The 24698-nt window shown below is 41.9% G+C and overlaps 2 protein-coding genes and 1 long non-coding RNA gene across 4 annotated transcripts; all 3 read left to right on the top strand.

The window, feature by feature from the left end:
* The first annotated feature begins 3307 nt into the window (after nt 1–3307).
* LOC149461150 (uncharacterized) lies at nt 3308–11443 on the top strand. Its single transcript, XR_016312954.1, has 2 exons — nt 3308–3522; nt 11255–11443. It is a non-coding gene; the product is annotated as an uncharacterized LOC149461150 (long non-coding RNA).
* A 3281-nt stretch (nt 11444–14724) lies between these two features.
* LOC149461149 (ribonuclease P protein subunit p14-like) lies at nt 14725–23620 on the top strand. 2 transcript variants are annotated; one of them, XM_089678758.1, is made up of 6 exons: nt 14725–14778; nt 15441–15553; nt 15899–15983; nt 19149–19225; nt 22824–22902; nt 23482–23620. In XM_089678758.1, exons 2-6 carry the CDS (start codon nt 15462–15464, stop codon nt 23536–23538), a joined length of 390 nt encoding a protein of 129 aa, XP_089534884.1. In that variant the 5' UTR covers nt 14725–14778; nt 15441–15461; the 3' UTR covers nt 23539–23620. The 2 variants fall into 2 exon arrangements, with proteins under 2 accessions (XP_089534884.1, XP_089534883.1); XM_089678757.1 differs by lacking the exon at nt 14725–14778 and having other exon boundaries at nt 14806–15553.
* Nucleotides 23551–24312, top strand: LOC149461148 (hydroxyacyl-thioester dehydratase type 2, mitochondrial-like). Its single transcript, XM_089678756.1, has one exon. It carries the CDS (start codon nt 23551–23553, stop codon nt 24043–24045), a length of 495 nt encoding a protein of 164 aa, XP_089534882.1. The 3' UTR covers nt 24046–24312.
* Nucleotides 24313–24698: the final 386 nt, after the last annotated feature.

Below are 24698 nucleotides of genomic sequence, written 5' to 3'. Positions count from 1 at the left end.
ACTAGCGTTTAGGAGCGTTCAGCATTGTTTCTGCCAGAAAACTGCTCCCAAAAACGCAAAACAGAAGTTTTTTTTTCTGCCTCTAAACGCTGAGCAAAAAATATGCCTGTAAAACGACCTAACGTGCATGGACACATAGGGGTTTATTTACTAAAGCTGGAGAGTACAAAATTAGTTGCACTTCTGCATACAAACCAATCAGCTTCCAGGTTTTATTGCCAAAGCTTCATTGAAGAAGCTGAAGTTAGAAGCTGATTGGCTGCCATGCACAGCTATACCAGAATCTGAGGGAACCAGTGTTAGTAAATCTACCCTATAGGATCACATTAGTTGCTTCTACAGGCAAAACACTAAATTCCTCTAGGAGCAGCGTTTTTGTAAGCCAGTGTGCATGGACCCAAAAATATAATAGAATATATAACTACCTGATTGTGTTGCAATTCCTTTTTTTTAGCCAAAATTGAGGTTTTCTCAAGGCTAGGTTCACATATACTATATTGCCAAAAGTATTGGGACGCCTGCCTTTACACGCACATGAACTTTAATGCCATCCCAGTCTTAGTCCGTAGGGTTCAATATTGAGTTGGCCCACCCTTTGCAGCTATAACAGCTTCAACTCTTCTGGGAAGGCTGTCCACAAGATTTAGGAGTGTGTCTATAGGAATGTTTGCCCATTCTTCCAGAAATGCATTTGTGAGGTGAGGCACTGATGTCGGATGAGAGGGCCTGTCTCGCAGTCTACGCTCTAATTCATCCCAAAGGTGTTCTATTGGGCTGAGGTCAGGACTCTGTGCAGGCCAGTCATGTTCCTCTACCCGAACTCACTCATCCATGTCTTTATGGACCTTCCTTTGTGCACTGGTGTGCAGTCATGTTGGAACAGGAAGGGGCCATTCCCAAACTGTTCTCACAAAGTTGAGAGCATGAAATTGTCCAAAATGTCTTGGTATGCTGCCACCTTAAGAGTTCCCTTCACTGGAACTAAGGGGCCAAGCCCAACCCCTGAAAAACAACCCCACACTATAATCCCCCCTCCACCAAACTTTACACTTGGTCCATCAGATTGCCAGACAGAGAAACGTGATTTGTCACTCCAGAGAACATGTCTCCACTGCTCTAGAGTTAAGTGGCAGCGTGCTTTACACCACTGCATTGAAGGGGCTGCTTACGCACAAAACACAGCTCGCAATAGGGTGAACCGAGCCCTTATTATGTGTCTAAAATTTGTTAAAACAGTATCATTTGAATTCAGTAGTATTGTTCATGTACAAATGCTAAATTCATTACATTCATAGTCATTCCACTTTTGTACTGAGATGTTCTATAGAAGCAGGATGAGAATACAAATCAATATCTAATTATTCACTTCATTTATTTTTTTCTGTTTCATTTGTTTCACAATATGACTAGGAATGACAGTGAGGGCAGGTAAGATTTTGGTGATGCTTGTATTTTGTGTATTTCTTTTAGCAGTCATGGACTGAATTGAAACCTTCCTCTTGAATTAGATTTTGAATAGAACTTTCTGCCATGTTTAAAGCTCAACTGAACTTTCAGTTAAAATCAGCTAAATACTGTATATTCCAAGTATGTAAAAAATGGTGCGCAGAGTCTTACGGTAAAAGTGGAACTAAACCCATCCATTTAACAGTTACATTCAAGGCATACCAGGAATGCCAAATTTGCTTCTGCTCCCAACCAAACTGTCAAACCATCAAATGGCTGGTGTCATAACTGATCACATGTGCAGCATCACGGCATTTGCAGATCAAACAGAATCAACTTTCTTGGCTGTAAAGGATAGGAGGGTTTTGTTTTGCTTTACAAAGCAATTTTATTTACAAAGCAGGAACAACCTTAGAAGAAAAGCCTGTCCTCTGTGTGGAAGCAGAGGTCTCTCTGCAGAGGTCTAACACATCCCCTTCTAAGTTAGACCTAGAGCTGTCCAGTCAGCAAGGTTCATAAGACTTGCTACCTGGAGGGCTCACGGTTTGACTATGTAAGGGGATGTGTTGGAACTCTGCAGAGAGATCATTGCTTCCACGCAGAGATCAAGGGTCCTTCTTCTGCAGCATGCTGGCAAGGGACTGGCTTTACTACTCAAGTTGTGGCTACTCCCAAGGAAAATGAACTGTAAGACTTTAAACATCTTCTGTTTTGATTCACCCGAAATGTATTTAGTGGATTTAAACCAAAGGCTCATTTGAGTTCTAAAGGAAACAATCAAATTATTTTTTGTAATATTTCTTTTGCTAAAGGTCCCTTCCATATAGGGAACATGAATACACATTTCCATCAGCCTATTTCTAAGAAAGTAAAACTCTCAACCCAGTGCTCAAAAATGTGTCCCTATCCTATATAATATGTTCTTAGGACATATTTTCATCTGACCAAACTAGTAATAGTCCCAGATTTTACCAGTAGGTGGTGCTAAAGGTAAAATTGTAATTATGGCTTAGCACCTAACTGGAAAAATAAATATTTGCGGGAGTAGAATGTGCTCCATCTTTTTACACAGAGGGGTCAAAAGACGAATCATTTTCAACTATGATTAAATCTTTTTAACATAAACAATGAGGCATTTGCTATTGATCTCTATGCACGATGTTAGTTGACATATTACAGCTCTGCTCTTGGCAAACAGCTAACCACACATTTGAAATACATACAGTATCTCACAGAAGTGAGTACACCCCTCACATTTTTGTAAATATTTGTAAATACACTCATTACATTACATTGTAGCAAAGTGTCATTTCTTCAGTGTTGTCACATGAAAAGATAATAAAATATTTACAAAAATGTAAGGGGTGTACGCACGTCTGTGAGATATTGTATATGAGAGTCATATATGACAGGTTTGGATTCTGTCCATCCATTCCTGAGCTTTAAACAGACCTGCCAGACTGTACACTGTACATATGGTCTTTTCCCTTGGCCTGTGATTGGACAGTGAAGGAGGAGCAGCAAGACTCCCCCCCCTTCCCCGCTCACTGTACTCTCTCCTCCTGTCAGCATGTTCATGTCAGCACACGTGTTTGCAGCAGACCTGATTGGCTCTCCTTCTCCTGCACAGAGGATTACAAGAGACTGATACCAAACCAAATCCAGGTGTCTTTAAAGAAAATCTGTCCTTGGGAAAAATTCTTAAAGCTAAAGCTAAATTCTTAAACCACCTGAAGGCAAAAGCAGGCAGCCAAATGTCAGGTGGCAAATATATATTTGAAAAGTTTGTTTCAATATATAAAAAAAAACTCATAAATGTTTTTCGAAATCTCTTTCTTATAATACAGACCACCAACACAGACAACGCATGTAGTTGAGCCTGGAGTCGACAACATGGAAGATGGCGTGAATAGGTAAGTAGAATGAATGGAGCCACTGAGCACCGCGTGAGAGGTGGGGGTGGGGAGAGTTTACCTGTACAGCTTCCTCACTATACATCCCATTTTGTATTTTACATATGCTGCCTAAAAAGATCCAAAGGTAAGCAAGAGCATGGAGATCAAAGTATAACTAAAGGTAAAACATTTTTTTCTTTGATTTTTGATGGAGTGGAGAGGGACTAGAACCCCTGTCAGCTTTGTATTGCTGTCTGTGTCCCCCTCTCTTCTTGTCCCGTTTACCATTATTGATGAGAGTGAAAGAAAATCCCAATTTTTGGGTTGTCACCAAAAAAGGGACAGAGGGGAAATCTTCCAATGGGGAGACTAGTTCCTCTCATTTCTCGTTTTGGCTATGGGAAAGGAAGTGAAAGGAAATCTCCACAATGGGACACAGATGGCAAAAAAAACCTGACAGGGGTTATAAACCTCCCTCTGTTATAACAGTGTGTCCGGTGTTCAATATTTTATAGTTACAGTGATTTCTGCTAATATTATTATACACTGCTCAAAAAAATTGAAGGAACATTTTTTAATCAGAGTATAGTATCAAGTCAATGAAACTCCTGGGATATTGATCTGGTCAGTTAAGTAGCAGAGGGGGTTGTTAATCAGTTTCAGCTGCTTTGTGTTAATGAAATTAACAACAGGTGCACTAGATGGGCAACAATGAGACAACCCCCAAAACAGGAATAGTTTTACAGATGGAGACCACTGACATTTTTTTCCCTACTCATCTTTTTCTGTCAGTGTCACTACAGGTAGCATGAGGCGATACCTGGACCCTACAGAGGTTGCACAGGCAATCCAACTCCTCCAGGATGGCACATCAATACGTGCCATTGCCAGAAGGTTTGCTGTGTCTCCCAGCACAGTCTCAAGAGCATGGAGGAGATTCCAGAAGACAGGCAGTTACTCTAGGAGAGCTGGACAGGGCCGTAGAAGGTCCTTAACCCATCAGCAGGACCTGCTCCTTTGTGCAAGGAGGAACAGGATGAGCATGAAGGTGGCTTAAGGACCCGACATCCTCTAGTGGGCCCTTTGCTCACTGCCCAGCACCATAGAGCTCGATTGGCATTTGCCATTGAACACCAGAATTGGCAGGTCCACCGCTGGCGCCCTGTGCTTTTCACAGATGAGTGCAGGTTCACCCTGAGCACGTGACAGACGTGAAAGGGTCTGGAGAAGCCATGGAGAATATTATGCTGCCTGTACCATCGTTCAGCATGATGGTTTTGGCAGTGGGTCAGTGATGGTCTGGGGAGGCATATCCATGGAGGGACACACAGACCTCTACAGGCTAGACAATGGCACCCTGACTGCCATTAGGTATCGGGATGAACTCCTTGAACCCATTGTCAGACCCTACGCTAGTGCAGTGGGTCCTGTGTTCCTCCTGGTGCACGACAATACCCGGCCTCATGTGGCGAGAGTATACAGTCAGGTCCATAAATATTGAGACATCGACACACGTCTAACATTTGTGGCTCTATACACCACCACAATGGATTTGAAATGAAACAAACAAGATGTGCTTTAACTGCAGACTGTCAGCTTTAATTTGAGGGTATTTACATCCAAATCAGGTGAACGATGTAGGAATAACAACAGTTTGCATATGTCCCTCACACTTGTTAAGGGACCAAACGTAATGAGACAATTGGCTTCTCAGCTGTACCATGGCCAGGTGTGTGTTATTCCCTCATTATCCCAATTACAATGAGCAGATAAAAGGTCCAGAGTTCATTTCAAGTGTGCTATTTGCATTTGAAATCTGTTGCTATCAACTCTCAAGATGAGATCCAAAGAGCTGTCACTATCAGTGAAGCAAGCCATCATTAGGCTGAAAAAACAAAACAAACCCATCAGAGAGATAGCAAAATCATTAGGCGTGGCCAAAACAACTGTTTGGAACATTCTTAAAAAGAAGGAACGCACCGGTGAGCTCAGCAACACCAAAAGACCCGGAAGACCACGGAAAACAACTGTGGTGGATGACCAAAGAATTCTTTCCCTGGTGAAGAAAACACCCTTCACAACAGTTGGCCAGGGTTCACCACAAGATGTAAACCATTGGTGAGCCTCAAAAACAGGAAGGCCAGATTAGAGTTTGCCAAACGACATCTAAAAAAGCCTTCACAGTTCTGGAACAACATCCTATGGACAGATGAGACCAAGATCAACTTGTACCAGAGTGATGGGAAGAGAAGAGTATGGAGAAGGAAAGGAACTGCTCATGATCCTAAGCATACCACCTCATCAGTGAAGCATGGTGGTGGTAGTGTCATGGCGTGGGCATGTATGGCTGTCAATGGAACTGGTTCTCTTGTATTTATTGATGATGTGACTGCTGACAAAAGCAGCAGGATGAATTCTGAAGTGTTTCGGGCAATATTATCTGCTCATATTCAGCCAAATGCTTCAGAACTCATTGGACGCCGCTTTACAGTGCAGATGGACAATGACCCACAGCATACTGCAAAAGCAACCAAAGAGTTTTTTAAGGGAAAGAAGGGGAATGTTATGCAATGGCCAAGTCAATCACCTGACCTGAATCTGATTGAGCATGCATTTTACTTGCTGAAGACAAAACTGAAGGGAAAATGCTCCAAGAACAAGCAGGAACTGAAGATGGTTGCAGTAGAGGCCTGACAGAGCATCACCAGGGATGAAACCCAGCGTCTGGTGATGTCTATGCGTTCCAGACTTCAGGCTGTAATTGACTGCAAAGGATTTGTAACCAAGTATTAAAATATGAAAGTTTAATTTATGATTATTATTCTGTCCCGTTACTTTTGGTCCCTTAACAAGTGGGAGGCACATATGCAAACTGTTGTAATTCCTACACCGTTCACCTGATTTGGATGTAAATACCCTCAAATTAAAGCTGACAGTCTGCAGTTAAGCACATCTTGTTTGTTTCATTTCAAATCCATTGTGGTGGTGTATAGAGCCAAAAATGTTAGAACTGTGTCAATGTCCCAATATTTATGAACCTGACTGTACAGGCAGTTCCTGGAGGATGAAGGAATTGATACCATTGAATGGCACCCACACTTGCCTGACCTAAATCCAATAGAACTCCTCTGGGATATCATGTTTCGGTCCATCCGATGCCACCAGGTTGCACCTCAGACTGTCCAGGAGCTCAGTGATGCCCTGGTCCAGATCTGGGAGGAAATACCCCAGGACACCATCCGTCGTTTCATTAGGAGCATGCCCTGATGTTCTCAGGCATGCATAAAAGCATGTGGGGGCCATGCAAACTACTGAGGACCATTCTGAGTTGCTGCAATGAAATTTCAGTAAAATGGGCTAGCCTGCTGCATAAGTTTTTCATTTTGATTTTTGGGGTGTCTTTGGATTCAGTCCTCTGTAGATTGATAATTTTCATTTCCATCAAATAATGGGGCATCCTTACGTTCCTAACACTTTACCCAGTCCATATCAGTATAGATATCCAGCATGATATTTTTCCCCATTGAAATCTGATGTGTTTTCAAAGTGTTCCTTTAATTTTTTGGAGCAGTGTATATGCTGATGGCAGAGCTGTTCATAACTGATAGAATCTAAGAACAGACTTGTCTTAGCTATTGAAGTTAGGAGAACATTTAACAATATCCTCCAAATATAGTCCATACACATCCATTAGTTTATGGCTACCTATTAACTAGCAAAAAACCATCACTCCAAAAGTGAGATTCAAAAGTGTACTGAAGTTCCATGGAGATGGATGATTCAGGGACAGGTAGGGGCCCCTCTTCGCGGGTTAGAGGCTCTGGAACCCTGAAACTTGGTTGAATGATGTCATCCAATAGTATGTTGATGGTGTGACTGTGGGAGATGGGAATAATATGTGGGCACCTTCTGCGCACTGAAAGATTTCTACGATCAAATCAGGTTGTAATGGAGATAATTAAACCTAGCAATTAAGCCCCATACTATAAGATTCGAAAAATAGGTTTATTTCAAACTTAAAGTGTATATAAAATCCAACACATTTCAAGGGCTACACTTCACCCTCTTAATCAAGGCCAAAACACAATAAAAAAAAAATTGCAATTTATATATACACTATATTGCCAAGAGTATTGGGATGCTTGCCTTTACACGCACATGACCTTTAATGGCATTCCAGTCTTAGTCCGTAGGGTTCAATATTGAGTTGGCCCCGCCCTTTGCAGCTGTAACAACTTCAATTCCTCTGGGAAGGCTGTCCACAAGGTTTAGGAGTGTGTCTATGGGAATGTTTGACCATTCTTCCAGAATCACAATTGTGAAGTCAGGCACTGATGTCGGACGAGAAGGCCTGGTTGCAGTCTCCCCTCTAATTCATCCCAAAGGTGTTCTATCGGGTTGAGGTCAGGACTCTGTGCAGGCCAGTCAAGTTCCTCCATCCCAAACTCACTCATCCATGTCTTTATGGGCCTTGCTTTGTGCACTGGTGTGCAGTCATGTTGGAACAGGAAGGGGCCATCCCCAAACTGTTCCCACAAAGTTGGGAGCATGAAATTGTCTAAAATGTCTTGGTATGCTGACTCCTTATGAGTTCCCTTCACTGGAACTAAGGGGCCAAGCCCAACCCCTGAAAAACCCCACACCATAATCCTCCCTCCACCAAACTTTACACTTGGCACAATGCAGTCAGGCAAGTACCGTTCTCCTGGCAACCGCCAAACCCAGACACATCTATCAGATTTCCAGACAGAGAAGCATTATTCGTCACTCCACAGAACATGTCTCCACTGCTCTAGAGTCCAGTGGTGACGTGCTTTACACCACTACATCCGACGCTTTGCATTGCACTTGGTGATGTAAGGCTCGGATGCAGCTGCTTGGCCATGGAAACACATTCCATGAAGCTCTCTACGCACTGTTGTTGTGCTAATCTGAAGGCCACATGAAGTTTGGAGGTCTTTAGCTATTGACTCTGCAGACAGTTGGCGACTTCTACACACTGTGAGCTTCAGCATGTGCTGACCCCGCTCTGTCATGTTACGTGGCCTACCACTTCGCAGCTGAGTTGCTGTTGTTCCCAGTTGCTTCCACTTTGTTATAATACCACTAACAGTTGACTGTGGAATATTAAGTAGCCAGGAAATGTTACGGATGGACTTATTGTACAGGTGGCAACCTATCACAGTACCACGCTTGAATTCACTGAGCTCCTAAGAGTGACCCATTCTTTCATAAATGTTTGTAGAAGCAGTCTGCATGCCTAGGGGCTTGATTTTATACACCAGTGGCCATGGAGGTAATTGGAACACCTGAATCCAATGATTTGGAGGGGTGTCCCAATACTTTTGGCAATATACTGTGTATCTCTATCTATATATATTTTTTAGCTCATGTTTCAGCTCTGATGAAGGGGGTTGAGAGTAACTTCCGAAACATGTTGGACTTTATATTTATGTTTGGAATAAACTTTTTTTTATTTACTTGAATATTTAGGTATGACATTGCATTTCTAGATTTTCCCTTTATCAAGGCAACAGACAGAATGCATATTCTACCTGCTACCCAGAGAAATGGGTCCTTCCTGTCCACTTGAACTTCCATTGAACTTCAGTAAATTGTTAAACTTCAGCTTTGGGGTGCTGACTTATTGCTATTGATGTGGATGTTATATTACCAGCGTTGATGTGCATCCCCTCGATGACAATGGATTTTAGTTGTAAGTGCAACATGGACTGTTCACAGAGAATTTTGGGTACCTGACCAGCCAATCATCTAGCACAGGGATAGGCATCCTTGAAAGAGGTGGAGATCTACCTGATTAACATGGGAGAAGTCAAAGATCACCAGGCACAGTGTTGCCTTCTCACACCTGATTTAAACCTCTAATTGCCGTACTACCATGTCGCAATCATGTGCATTGCACGTAATCATGGGTTTAAATCAGGTGGTGGGGAGGCAACACATCACCTTCTCACCACATATCAAACACACTCAGATTGCTTTTCAGAGGAACAGCAGTGCCTGCTTCACTTGTGAATGAGCCCTTAGCTGCATTTGGCATTGGCACCCTTAGGGCTGGTTCACATGTAAAGTTGGGGGTAATAAAACCCTGCGGCTGAGTTGCGGTTTTATCACCCCCATTCCCTCCCCCCCTTTAGCTATTGAGGCAGCAGCCAAAGATGTACACATGCTGCAGTCGGAATTAAGCCCCATGTTGCTTTTGGTGGGTGCTACTGCCTGCCAATCGCAACCTATTCAAGTAAATGGGGCCATTCTGCAAATGTCCTGCAACTGCATGCTTTTGCGGGGTCCAGGGGGTTAAAGTGGGTGATAGGAAAGCAACACAACACTGCCTGCTTTAACCCCTTGTTTGCTGTACTGCACACAGTTGCAGGGTATTTGCAGAGTAGCCTCATTTACTTGAATGGGTCATGCTTGGCAGGTGCTACACCCACCAACCATGACGGTGCATAACTCCTGCCACGTGTGTACACCCCTGACTACTGCACCTAAAGAAGGTGTGGTTGGGGTGGTTGGAGATCGTTAGCTGGGATAAGAGGTGGAGTGCATTGGTATCACTCTGCATAGGACAGGAGCCAGCACTACAGAAGAGGCATCGGCTTGTGGGGTTCTTGCTACAGCTCCAACTTTACAAGTATCCCTCTGCACTGCACTGTTTGATGCTCTGGGGTGGCGGGTCAGCAAGCCCAGACAGCAATCTACGGGTTGCTGAGCCCCAATCTAGCATTAGCATTCTACAAGGGAGGCAGGGGGGAGGGGAAATGAGTCATATGCTCCTCCCTTACCAGAAGCTCCTGATACTGGTGGATGAATGAAGTGGCGTTAGAGTGAAGGAAAGGTGAGTATGCCCAGCTGGGTAGGTTGGTAGATAAGTGGACTTGTGGCTTACTAGTAACTAATTCTAATGAAAATCTTTCAAGTTTATCTAAATTCAGGAATAAAAATGTAATATATTGCAGCTCCTTGGATGTGGTGGCTGTATTATTTTTTTTTTCCTTTTTGTCATTTATTGATCCTGCTGGTAACTCACTTTCTATTTCTAGTGCGACAACACTTATTTCTGTACTTTATCAATAGAGCAGTGTTGTCACCATAGGATGGGACTAGGGAACATCTCCCCCTCTCCTCTTCTCCATAACATGGGGGTGTTCTGTTGTCCACAAAGATGGCTGTGAGCATTGTAACTGATAACAGTCCACACAGAAAGAGAGCTCAGTACGTTATCAGCTCACAAGATTTCTGGCAGGATCAACAAGATTTTTTAGTAGTTAATAAACAGATATAACAAAATGAATTAAATGTTATATTTAACAGACCAAAAAGTTAATTGGGGACAATCAATACTTTTTCTTTAGACAGTTTAACATATTAGGCCAATTTGAAAAAACATCCCTGTTGTTAAAGAATATGTATCCCAATCACTAAAATCTCATATACGTTTTACCATATTAAAGCAACCAAAAAAAAGGGTTTTTAAAACCATTTTAAATTTGCAGCTTTCATTAAAATACTATCTGGTGATCCTGACATGAAAGTCCTTCTTCAGACACTTCCTAGTACAGGGTGACAACATGCTGTCTCTACCTCCCAGCTGTTCTCTTGCGTTGTCACCCTGTCACATGCCAATGCAATTGAAACTACAAGCGACTGTTCAAATGCACATTGCACAGGCATGGTACATTGCTGTCACCATCCTGAGAAATGCCATACAGCTATCGCTGGTGTGCACATAGACAGGTAGAGGCTGCAAAGAAGATGCAGAAAATCAGCAACACTAAAAAGCAACAAAAAATGGGTGAAAACTGTACTTTATTTAAAAATGGCAAATGTTTATGATATACAAATCATTGTAATATAATTATAAAAAAAAATAATTTGACATTACATTGCAGATACTGGTGGCACCTAGGGGAATACTCTATTATTTGAAGACTTGAGAAAAGAATGTATCAATGGAATGAGAAAACAAGATTCAACGTATTACAAATATACATACAAATGTTTATTCAACTGAGACTGTCCTAAATACACTTTCTTTACGCACCATGCCATTCTAAAATAAATAAATAAACAAAACAAGATTCTTATTAAGTGTATAGCTGTGTTTATTTCAATGTTCTTCTAAAATGCAAAGAAAAATGTATGATTGTGATGGATTAAAACCTTAGTGTGGATTTCCATTTCTCCACTAGCTGGCAGTGACACACCAGTTATTGAACCAGTCTGTTCTACAATATAAGCAGTGAAAACATACTGTACTTTATATGATTGGGCTTATTATAATCAGTGTAAATTTCTATTTCTCCACTAGCTGGCAGTAACACACCAGTTATTGGACCAGTTTATTTCAATGATCTTAAACAGGGTTCTCTAAACTTTCTAAACAAAGACCAGTATAACTTTTTCATTGTGATCTCTCACATTATATTATTTATGGTTATAGAGCTGACAATATCTGCAAATGCTTTCCTAATCTTCACATGTCTTAATGACCTTTACTTTCTCATAACCTTGTGATGTCTCGTCTTACATTACTCTGGCCTCTATGCATCTCTGTACATTTATTGGACATAGACATGAACTTTTACGGTTGTGCCTTTTACTGAATAAAACTGTTTCAACATAAACAAAGGGCAGTTTAATGTCCTTCAAATTTTAGGAGGCACAGACTGTGGCCAGCGGGAGTAGAAATTGTCTTGGTGCCAATGGGAGTGAACAATGTTTTCTTTTTGGTAATAGGGGGGAGGAATAGTACTCCATTTTTGGTGTCAGTGGGAGGAATAGTGCCCCATCATTGGTATTAGTGGGAGGAATAGGGCCTCATTGATGGTGTCAGTAGGAGGAATAGTGCCTCATTGTTGGTGTCAGTGGGAGGAATAGTGCTTTATCATTGGTATTAGTCAGAGGAATAGTGCCTCATCGATGGTGTCAGTGGGAGGAATAGTGCCTCATTGTTGGGTCAGTGGGAGGAATAGTACCTTGTTGTCTGTGTCAGGGGCAAAAACTAGTCCCCACTGTAGCTAACAGTGGGGGGTATAACGGCCCATGGGCTGGAAAAAAACAAGCAAAGGGCTGCATCCAACCCCTAGACCACAGTTTGGAGACCACTAAAATGAAAGGTGTGAAAAATACAGTATATAATTGTGATGAATTGCAACCTTAGTGTGAATTCTTATTCCTCCACTAGGTAGAGAAGTAACACATTGTTTATTGAACCAATATATTTCAATATTCCAAAACAGGGGTCTCCAAATCTTCTAAACAAAGGGCCAGTTTACATGCCTTCAAACTTTAAGGGGAGGGGGGCTACTGCGATGAGATAGACTCATTACATGCAAACAAGATAGTTCAAGCTGTGATTTGTCATAATTGTGATGATTATGGCTTACAGCTCATGAAAACCCCAAATCTACAATCTCAGAAAATTAGAATATTGTGAAAAGGTGCAATATTCTCGGCTCAAAGTGTCCCACTCTAATCAGCTAATTAAGCCATAACACCTGCAAAGGGTTCTTGAGCCTTTAAATGGTCTCTCAGTCTGGTTCAGTAGGAATCACAATCATGGGAAAGACTGCTGACCTGACAGTTGTGCAGAAAACCATCACTGACACCCTCCATAAGGAGGGAAAGCCTCAAAAGGTAATTGCAAAAGAAGTTGGATGTTCCCAAAGTGCTGTATCAAAGCACATTAATAGAAAGTTATGTGGAAGGGAAAAGTGTGGAAGAAAAAGGTGCACAAGCAGCAGGGATGACCGCAGCCTGGAGAGGATTGTCAGGAAAAGGCCATTCAAAAGTGTTGGGGACTTTCACAAGGAGTGAACTGAGGCTGGAGTCAGTGCATCAAGAGCCACCACACACAGACGGATCCTGGACATGGGCTTCAAATGTTGTATTCCTCTTGTCAAGCCGCTCCTGAACAACAAACAACGTCAGAAGCATCTTACCTGGGCTAAAGAAAAACAGACCTGGTCTGTTGCTCAGTGGTCCAAAGTCCTCTTTTCTGATGAGAGCAACTTTTGCATCTCATTTGGAAACCAAGGACCCAGAGTATGGAGGAAGAATGGAGAGGCGCACACTGCAAGATGCTTGAAGTCCAGTGTGAAGTTTCCACAGTCTGTGTTGATTTGGGGAGCCATGTCATCTGCTGGTGTTGGTCCACTGTGCTTCATTAAGTCCAGGGTCCACACAGCCGTCTACCAGGAGATTTTGGAGCACTTCATGCTTCCTTCCACAGACGAGCTTTATGGGGATGCTGACTTCATTTTCCAGCAGGACTTGGCACCTACCCACACTGCCAAAAGCACCAAAACCTGGTTTAATGACCGTGGGATTACTGTGCTTGATTGGCCAGCAAACTCGCCTGACCTGAACCCCATAGAGAATCTATGGGGCATTGCCAAGCGAAAGATGAGAGACATGAGACTGAACAATGCAGAAGAGCTGAAGGCCACTATTGAAGCATCCTGGTCTTCCATAACACCTCAGCAGTGCCACAGGCTGATAGCTTCCATGCCACGCCGCATTGAGGCAGTAATTGCTGCAAAAGGGGCCCAAACCAAGTACTGAGTACATATGCATGCTTATACTTTTATATTGTTCTATGTACAATCCTTGATTTATTGATTGCATGTAATATTCTAATTTTCTGAGATTGTGGATTTGGGGTTTTCATGAGCTGTAAACCATAATCATCACAATTATGACAAATCACAGCTTGAACTATCATGAACTTTGCATGTAATGAGTCTCATACATTAGTTTCACCTTTTAAGTTGCATTACTGAAACAAATGAACTTTTGCATGATATTCTAATTTTTCGAGTTTCACCTGTATATGATTATGATGTAGTAACGTTAGTGTAACTTCCCATTTTTCCATTAGGTGGCAGTAGCATACCGGCTATTGAACTAATTTCTGTATTATGACTTTAGTGTAACTTCCTATCTGTCCACCAGGTGGCAGTAACACGCCGGTTATTGAACCAATTTATTTCAATGTTATGAAATGTAAGGAGTGAAAACTATAGCATTGTGATGTTGTCTATCGCTAGTGTAAATTCCTATTTGTCCACTAGATGGCAGTAACACACCAGGTTTTGTACTGCATAGAATATACTTTTGCTGTAGGAACTATGCAGATCAAGTCACAGTTTCTAGAGGGACAATTTACAAAGTTACGCCCGCAGGATACAGTCCATAGAGGTCATGCTTAGTTCTTATTTTGTCTCCGTTTCGGAGCCATTTTGCGGAGGACATTGCAGCTAAAGTGATTAGTTCTTTGGTCCTCTTACATATGGCGGTCGCCTTGGATCCTGGAGAACTCGCTGCCCCGGCAGTGCAGACATGTTTGGTTAGCCTTGTGCAGGTTTGTCTTTCCTCTGGTGTTCGGTGTGAGAGGTGTCCAGGTGGAGGGATGGTGAGTGTAGTGGCTCCGGGGTGTAGGACATACAGAGTACAGAGGGTTATGGTGATTCTTATAGGTTGTCTGGATTATACAGCTGAGAAGAAAGGCTGGTGTACATGTAATAGAGGAAAGCCAGGGGCTGCCATGGCTGACATCCTCCTACAATACACATCTCCTGGCTCTGGCTGCAGTACTTCCCAGATGACTGAGCTGAGAGAAGGATGAGGATGTCAGTGCGGCCCGCTCTCCTGTACAGATGAGTCGGGTTCATGGACGAAAGATTCCAGGTCCCCGGAAGTGATCTAATGTGAGCGCCATCCTGTGTACTGTGAGCTCAGGACTGGCAATGATGATGCACCCTAAGGGTGGTGTGTCCATGACAACCTGGGCTCACAGGAAGTGGGCTGTATAATGCCAGCTGTCAATAAAGTGGTATTATCCCCAAACATGAAATATATTGCAGCTTACCATTCACTAGATGTGCTAAATTAGTCTTTTTTTCCCCCTCTGTTTTCACCAGGTGATCTGGCCAGTAACACACCTCCTGTATTAGAGTGCCCCCACTCTGGATGAAGGAGCATAGGGGGCACGTTTGGGCACTTCCACTAGTTTCTATTAGGGAGCCTATATATCTAAATGGAAGCATTTTATTTTCCTGTGATTTATATTCCTAGAAATAACTGGATTGTGTAAACATGGAAGGGCGACCCGTTCCATTGGAACCAATTTCATGTGAAAGGACTGTGCTGAAGAACCCCTCTGAGTATCAGTACCTGAAGATCCAGCTGTGAGTTGCTCAGGCACAATACACTAAATATAATTATAGATGAACTTGGCCATATTCGGATCCTAGTCTGAACCCAAGGAGCGAGCCTGCCAGGAAGCTGTCGCCTGTACTGGTCCAATCATCGGTGGCCGAGTAATTCCCTGCATCTGCACATATACCAGGGGCGTGTATACATCTGGCTGTGGAGTGGGGAATGCCTTAGCTGCAGATGATTAGCCCAGTACAGGTAACAGTTCCTGATGGGCTTGCTGACCTGGGTTCAGGCTAGGATCCAACCACGCCCGTGTTCATCCCTAATTATAGGAGCTCTGTGTACTTACTGATATACTTGTGTTTGGTCTGTAGAGTATTTCAGCGTGAAGGTGTCAAGCTGACTGCAGCTCAGTACAAATCACTGATTGTGTCTGCTGTAAAGGAATTGCATGGAGAGGTAAGTACCCGTTGTGTCTGATCTTCATGGACTTTTATGGCTTCCAATACCAGGATAGAAGACTGAGAATTTTTCTTCACATCCCTACATGACAAAATTGTTAATCTGCCATCAACATAACTTCCTATGCTCTTTAGTAAAAAAAAAAAAAAAAGCACACAGCCGACTAGGCTGACACTGTTCACTGGTGTTCAGATGTAATTACATATAAAGCAGTCATGTGTGCAGGGATGGATCCGTGCCTATAGACACAGAGGGGTTGATTTACTGCAACTGAAGAGGACAAAATCTGGTGCAGCTCTGCATAGAGACCAATCAGCTTCCAGGGTTTTTTGTCAAAGCTTAACTGAACAAGCTGAATTTAGAAGCTGATTGGCTACCGTGCACTGCTGCACCAGGTATTCCACTCTCCAGTTTTAGTAAATCAACCCCAGAATGTCCATGTCCTGGAGCGCACATCCATCCCGAACAGCAGATAACCACTCCATGTGCAATTACATGCAAACAGATACAGACGGCCACAGACCTTGTCAGCCTGTTATTGGTTTATACAGGTTTCCTGCCCTTCCACTGCTGATTGGAACACCTGTGTTACCTCCGCAGAACTATGTTGGTCTGGGCAGTGTACGGCCCATATCAGCTGTGTGCATGAGCCCATCATTGGAATTATTTTCACTTTTCTGATTTAGTATTTTTTTTAAATTGATTTCAAGCATACAGCATAGCAGCCACATTTCCATGGATCTAGTAGTGCATAGTGTCAGTGCAGTGTGTGTAGGGCTCTGTTCACGCCTATGCAGGTGTTTCTGTATTTTGGTGCATCACATTTAGGGTATACATTCATTTCATTGGGCTTCTCGTGTGCGAAAGTTGACTTTTTTCCCTTTAATCCCACTGCACCAAAACACATCACACACATTTTAGCAAGGTGTGTTGGGGTGTCGCTATGTGCCTGCAAAAAGGATGCACGCTTTTTGTTCTTTGCGGGAATTCATGTGATTTTTTTCATGCATTACCACATCACACAAATGTGAACTTAGCTTTACAGTTCTATTCAGTGCAAGACTATCAGTCAGTTGGAATGATTCACGACAACTGATTCTGTTTGGGAATAATTGTCTTTATCCCTTTGGTTCTTCAATGTGGATGCTAATCAGAAAACCACTAGAGGCCACCCTATCTGTACATGAAATAAAAGCATAAAAATGTGGCACAGCAGGCACAACACATGTAAATATGTGAACTCATAGTAAAAATGGTCCTCTAACAATTGAAGTGGTTATAAACCCTTAGGGCCAGTTCACACTACATGCATTTCCGTTGCTTTTTTTCTGCCTCCACATTACACAGAAAGTAGGTTATATGGTTGTCAATGTCATAGTTCACATCAGTGCTTGCAGTTCCAGTTGCAGAAAAAAAGTAGAACAAATTGCATTTTTCCTGCACAGAACTGTATTGGAACGCAGTAAAACGCACTGGAATGCACATGTCCCTATTTAAATTGAAGAGAAAAAAGGGGGAAAAATTAACCGGAAAGCATAAAAAACGCACCGGAACACTTTAAAAAAAAGTGTGAAAAAGCGCATCTGGACTGCGTTTCTATGGTGTGAACCAGCCCTTTCACATACCCAGTGAAGTGACTAGCCTCAGGTGATACACAGAGATGAAACAAATCCTCCTACATAAGTTGGACCTGTTTATCTACAGCAATCTGTCCTCTAAATCCATTCAAAGTGCAGAATTTACACAGGATCTCTCAGATCTGAATTACAGGGGCCGGGGAGCTGAAGTTACACTCAGTGAGAAGCGTTTCCAAAGCTGATTAGAGGGAAGGGACACACACCCTCCTTCACACAGCACACAGGAACATAGCCAAGGCTGTCAGTTACAGGATGTGCCATCTCCTGTCACCTTTTTTCTCTTGGTGTCAGGAAAACTTGTCACAAGTGACTGCAGATAGAGGAACAAGGCAGCAAAAAGAAATTACGCTTAGTGCCCTGGGTGATACAAATACACAATATAGAAGGATATACTTTGTTCATATTTCATGTCAGAGGTTTACAACCACTTTAACTCAAATTGAGAACTGCCTGACGGTGCATTGTAGTTTCCTTTTTAACTGATTGTGACATGCAGAATACTCCATTGTTACCTGTGATTTTATCTTATTTTTCTGTGATTGGTTATAATTGCCTGTCTCATTATTAACTGGTGTAAAGAGCAACTAATAGACAGACACTAAAGACTCATTTTCTGTGCGTGAATCCACCTCAGAGCTGCATGTAGGCAGCCCATAGAAGTGGATTCACACGCAGTAGCTGCACGAACACAGAACCTGTGCATTCGGATCCATGCACCTGCTTGCATGTGAAATTATGACATGTGATTGTGTCTGTGAAGCCGCTGCACGTGCATCCACCTCTGTGGGCTGTCTGTATGAAGTTCCAAGTTGGATTACACACGCAGCAGACGGCAGCTTAGACCGGAGGATGGGTCTGATCTAGGGTTGCCACCTCATCCTTTTAAACCCGAACACTTATTAATTACACCGGTTCTGAGGCTAATTTAATGCAGACAAGGCACTATGTGAGTTTAATTGCCACCTTAATCAGCCACAGAACCTGTGTAATTAATAAGTGTTTGGGTTTATAGGGATGAGGTGGCAACCCTAGTCTGATCACTCGTATGAATGAGCCCCTATGAATAAAATATTTCATCCCTGGCCATAATATGTAAAGCCAACACTTTTTGTTTTGGAAAGAGTATCAAGAGCTAAAACCCCTTTGCAGTTATTTTGCTGCATTTGTTCATCTGGGGACATTACTTCCTGTCCTGGAAATGCAACAGAAAGTGAGAGGAAATCCATTTCAGGGAACAGAACTTCCATTTAGAAGTTTGCCACAAGAACAGCTGTCCCCATTGGAAGACTTTCCCTCACCTCTTTCTCTGGAGACAACGCTTACATTTTGGATTTTTGCTCATTTATTGTCATGACAGAGGGGTGAATCTACCTATCATAGTCAGAGACCTCAATAAAAACATGACAGAGGTTTTAACTTTTCCCTACACTAGCTAAAAAAAATCCTTTTATATACAGTTTAGTTCATGACAATTTCTGCTATTCAGTCCACTGAGTTATCCTTTTCTTTGTGTTTTTGTTTCTAGGTGGGAGCCTCTTGTCCCTTGGACTTGTTAAAATATGATGATAAGACGTTGTGTGCAATATTGAGAATCAACAGCAGGTATGTGAAGAACGTGTAAAGCAAGTGTGTGTATGTGTACGTTATTTGCTAAGAGGCATGGCGAGTGTTTTTCAGATCTAATTTGTTGCCACGTTTCTGGAAAATGAAGAAAGAAAACAAAAAATTTTCTTTTTTTTTTTCAAAACCCTGGTGACAAACATTATATCTGTAAAATACTCCCCATGCCTCTTATCAAATTCCTTGGGTGTCTACTTTCCAAAAGGGGTCATTTGGGGGGGGGGGGGGGGGTTTGTACTATGAGGAAATATGCCCTTTGAAAGCCTGGAGGTGGTCATTGGTTTTTGGGGGCATGTATGTAGCTAGGCTGCCAAAAAGTCTCTCACATGTGGTATGGCCATACTTGTGAAAAGTAGAATAATGTGTTTTGGGGTGTTATTCCACATATACCCATGGCATGTGCGAGCAATATATCATTAAAGTGACAACTTTGTGTAAAAAAAAAAAAAAAGTCATATTAAAACCACTTCCAGTCCGGACACTTTTACCCCCTTCCTGTCCAGTCCAATTTTCAGCTTTCAGCGCTGTCTCCCTTTGAATGACAATTGCGCAGTCATGCAACACTACGCATATGAATTTTTTTGAGACAGATAAAGCTTTATTTTGGTGGTATTTATTCACCACTGGGATTTTTATTTTTTTTGCTATGTAAATGAAAATGTCCAAAAATTTTGAAAAAAAAATTTTTCTTATAAAATTTTGCAAATAAATATTTCATAATAAATCTTGGCAAAAAATGTATTCCATTATCTCTTTAGTAAAAAAAATAACCAAAATTAGTTTATAACCAAAAATTATAATTTTTAAACATTTTTTTTTTACATTTTTATTTTATTTTTTTATATTATTTATTTTAATATACATACTGTCACCCTAGCAGTACAGTGTCAACATGGTGACACTGTAGTGTGTGTGTGTGGTTTATTTTTTATTTTTTTTTTTTACACATTGCTTTTACACCCATAAAGGCTGTAAAAGCAAACATTTCTCCTTCTCTCTGGCTGCATTCTTGCAGCCATTGAGAACTACTGTGTGAGCTGTGATTGGTCACAGCTTGTCACATGTTACAAGGCTGTTGTGAATAGCCTTGTACCATGTGACCTCTGTGATCATTCACAGATTTCACACATAGTAAGCAGAGATGTGAGAAATTACATCTGGCTTACTACTCTGCATGTGATTACTGATTGGCCAATCAGTGATCACATGATCGGGACCTTGCACAGAGGTCCCGTCCGACGATCAGTGTTCCACTGTGCACGGAGGACACAGCGGGCACCGGGTCGCGGTGCTGCGTGCTCCCAGGGGGCAGGGAGGCTGTTTATAAACAGCCACCCGACCCTGCCACCGCCCAGACGTTTATATACAACAGCTGGACAGGAGGTGGTTAAAACAATTTGTGATGGCTATTATGGGAGGTAGAGGGCACTATTTTGGTTAGGCAATCTACAGCTGGCTGGGGATTTGGGAGGAGGGAGGCCACCACCCAGTGTTCGGGAACCACTTCCCAGGTGAGTCAAAGTACATGTAGTACCTTGTCCCATGTTTTAGGTGCTTTTTAACCTTAGTTATGAGGTCCGACCTACCCCTTCTTCTTTCCTGCCGCAGCCGAATAAACAAAAGCTAGAAAAGATGATTGATTCATTGCTGCAGCTTGTCTCGACTATCAGTACTTTCCATTGGTTGAGAATTTCTGCCATAGGGGATAGATCTGTAAACTAAAATTCTAAAGATGGATGTTTTTTTAAAGCAAGCACATAGGATCATACATTTTGCTATTTTTTTCAAAAGGTCTTATACTATTTGCGAAACTAAACACATACAGTGGGGAAAATAATTATTTGATCCCCTGCAGATATTTGACGTTTGGCCACTTACAAAGAAATGGTCTATAATTTTTATTATGGGTGTGTTTTAAATGATAGAGACAGAATATCAATAAAAAAAACCCAGAAAAATCACATGATACAAATGTTATAAATTGAGCTGCAGTTCAGCGAGTAAAATAACTATTTGATCCCCAAGCAAAACATGACTTAGTACTTGGTGGAGAAACCCTTGTTGGCAAGCACATTGAGGTAAGATGTTTCTTTTAGTTGGTTACCAGGTTTGCACACATCTCGGGAGGAATTTTGATCCACTCTTCTTTACAGATCTTCTTTAAATCCTTCAGGTTTCATGGCTGTTGCTTGGCAACTTGAAGTTTCAGCTCCCTCCAAAAATGTTCTGTAGGATTGAGGTCTGGAGTCTGGCTAGGCCACTCCATGACCTTAATGTGCTTCTTCTTGAGCCACTTAATGCAGCAAAGTCAACCTGTATCTTTAGTAGAGAAATGTCCCCCAAAGCATAATGTTTCCACCTCTGTGCTTGACTGTAGGGACGGTGTTCTTGGGGTCACAGTCAGCATTTTTCTTCCTCCAAACACCGCAAATCGAGTTAATGGCAAAGAGCTCAATTTTGGTCTCATCTGACCACAGTACTTTGTCCCAATCCTTCTCTGAATCATTTAGATGTTCATTGGCAAACTTCAGACAGGCCTGTACATGTGTCTTCTTAAGGAGGGGGACCTTGCGGGGACTGCAGGATTTCATGGCGGCGTATTGTGTTACCAATGGTTTGTCTGGTGACTGTGGTCCCAACTGCCTTGAGATCATTCACAAGCTCCTCCCATATTGGTCTGGGCTGATCCCTCACTTTTTTTCATGATTATCCTTACCCCATGAGGTGAAAGTTTGCATGGAGCTCCACACTGAGGGTGATTGATAGTTATTTTGTATTTCTTCCATTTGCGAATAATTGCTCCAACAGTAGTATCCTTCTCACCAAGCTTCTTGCTAATGGTCTTGTAGCCCATTCCAGCCTTGCGCAGCTCTACAATCTTTTCCCTGATGTCCTTTGACAGCTCTTTAGGTTTAATGGTGAGTTTGAATGGAAGAAAGAGATTCTGTGGACAGGTGTCTTTTATACACATAACAAGTTGTCGTTGGGAGTGCCTTCTTAAATTGACATGACTGGCTATGTGCTCATGTGGTACACAGATTAGTCTGTGGGATCCAGAATTATTGTTGGTCGGTAGGGGATCAAATACTTATTTTACTCACTGAATTGCAACTCAATTTATAACGTTTTGTATCATGTGTTTTTTCTGGAATTTTGGTTGATATTTTGCCTGTATCTTTTAAAACACACCTACGATAAAAGCTATAGACCCTTCATTTCTTTGTAAGTGGGCAAACCTAAAAATTCTGCAGAGGATCAAATACTTATTTTCCTCACTGTATGTAAACAAACCTCTAATTGCAGATGAGTAAGTTAGGAGACTGCTTTAATGCAAAGAGGTAGGATTAGAATCGTTTTCCCAACATTTAAAAATTGCACAATCCAAGGGGGTCTCGTCTTTCATTGAAAAGGAGTCTTTACATACTAAGCATGAGATCTTATCTATGGAGAATTGTGTGATTAGTTTAAAGTTCTATACTTGCTAGCAGCACACTATTGTAAATGTATTTTCAGAACTCCATATTATGTATTGTCAATGGTTTATTGCATGTCTGATTAAGTTGACATTCTTTTCTTGCAGTGGATTTGTGAAGCTGTGGACATCGCTGACCCTTCTGGGACGGTATCAGAACCAGGAGTGCTCTTTGCGTGTTTTACAGGTAAACCTATCTGACAAGCTGTCACTGTACAGAACAATAACACTGGGTTTTCATGCACGTCTGAGATCAGAAGCTCCTGCCAGTGAACTTTCTAACTGGACAGACTTGTTCTGTGATCCTTCTGAGCTTCTGGAATGGAAACAAAACCTAACACACCACAGATTTATTGTTACTGTTCAAGTTCATGTTTGCAAGAAAGCATACCTGGTATTTATGTGCAGCTATAAAGCAGCATTTGGATAGTAAGGGATCAGTCCATGAAAAAATTATATCTTTTTTTTTTTTTTTTTCATCATAGAATGCCAGGGCTGAACAAATCCCAGGAACCAGGTAGACAATGTCTCTAACCTTTTGAGGTCCACTCTAGTTAGTGTATCTGGCTCCTGGGTTAGACAGACTGGAATTCATCTACATTTGTTCACCCCTGCAGTATGCATTATATTGCATCCTGGCATGACAGGTCTCAAAAGCATATAAAATTACATATAAAACTATAAAAGCAAGCAGTGTTTATAAAATATACAAACATATTGATTCATGTTGATTATTAAATAAAGTATTTTTTTTCTCTATATATAGGTTTCTCCCTTCTTGTTGGCACTGGCAGGTAACAGCAGAGAACTAGTCCTTGACTAGCTATTTTGAAAAATGTTCTGTAACTTGGTCACCCGAGGAACAATACTTGGTATTTCCAGCTGTCCATTATCATCATACAAATGGTACAACTTTGCATTGTGGCGGCCTTTACACCTGCGGGTTGGTGATAGTGCTGAGCTCCTTAGGATCTTCACTCAGAAGGACGTCGCCCTGTTCTCTGAACTTACTGGGGATACGAACCCACTGCACCTGGATCAGGAGTTTGCCAAGAAGACAAGATTTGGGAAACCTGTTGTTCATGGTGTTCTACTCAATGGCCTAGTGTCTGCGGTCCTGGGCACTAAACTACCTGGGGGAGGCTGTGTGCTTCTCTCCCAGGACATTCGCTTTCCAGCTCCATTACATGCTGGGGAAGAGGTTGTAGCAAGAGCACAGATTACATCTCTAAAGAAATCCTTGGCTTTTATTAGAGTATCTTGTGTTGCAACGCAAAGCGGACAGACTGTAATGGAGGGGACAGTAAAAGCTCTTGTGCCTGAAGACTGATTCTGTAGTTCAACAGCAAAGAAGGAAAAAAGCTGAAATGTGTCCATTCTGTTCAAAACCATATCTTGCCTGTCTTGTAGGCATAGAGTGTTGTGATGGCAGACTTTACTTGAACATTTTGGAAAAATATTTTTTACTTTTCTGCTATAAAACATATCTAATAAAAAAAAATTCACGTAAAAAAAGTCAAGTTTGTTCAGAAATTTAGGCCAAAATGTATTCTGCTACATATTTTTGTAAAAATAAATAAAAATACCAATAAATGTACAGTTGCAAGAAAAAGTATGTGAACCCCTTGGGATTACGTGGAGTTTTGCATGAATTGGGCTTAAAATGTGCTCTGAACGTCATCTAAGTCACAACAATAGAAGAACACAGTCTGCTGAACATAATACTACACAAACATTATATGTTGCCATGGTTTAATTGCACATATCATTTATTTTATGTCCTGTCTTTTTAGCACACTACACTTTTTGTGAATGAGTATCGGTACTATGTACCTCATGCACATGGGGGGGCCGGGATCTGGGGGCCCCCTTGTTAAAGGGGGATTCCAGATTCCGATAAGCCCGCAGGCCCCCACAACCACCGGTTAGGGTTGTGGGGAAGAGGCACAAGGTGCTTTGGGTGGGGGAGCTCCCTTGCCCCCC

The sequence above is a fragment of the Staurois parvus genome, unplaced genomic scaffold, assembly GCF_062004578.1.
Source record: "Staurois parvus isolate SC_StPar_1 unplaced genomic scaffold, SC_StPar_1.0 ptg000209l, whole genome shotgun sequence".
In the NCBI taxonomy this organism is placed as follows: domain Eukaryota; kingdom Metazoa; phylum Chordata; class Amphibia; order Anura; family Ranidae; genus Staurois; species Staurois parvus.
The sequence above is the reverse complement of the archived record's forward strand: the minus strand, read 5'-3'. Positions and strand labels throughout refer to the sequence as shown.

Excerpts from the sequence above, each read along its gene's own strand:
- LOC149461149 (XM_089678758.1), top strand. The coding sequence starts at position 15,462 with ATGGAAGGGCGACCCGTTCCATTGGAACCAATTTCATGTGAAAGGACT. Across the intron at positions 19,226-22,823 it reads ATATTGAGAATCAACAGCAG|TGGATTTGTGAAGCTGTGGA; the intron begins GTATGTGAAGAA and ends CTTTTCTTGCAG. Across the intron at positions 22,903-23,481 it reads GCTCTTTGCGTGTTTTACAG|GTTTCTCCCTTCTTGTTGGC; the intron begins GTAAACCTATCT and ends CTCTATATATAG.
- LOC149461148 (XM_089678756.1), top strand. The coding sequence starts at position 23,551 with ATGTTCTGTAACTTGGTCACCCGAGGAACAATACTTGGTATTTCCAGC.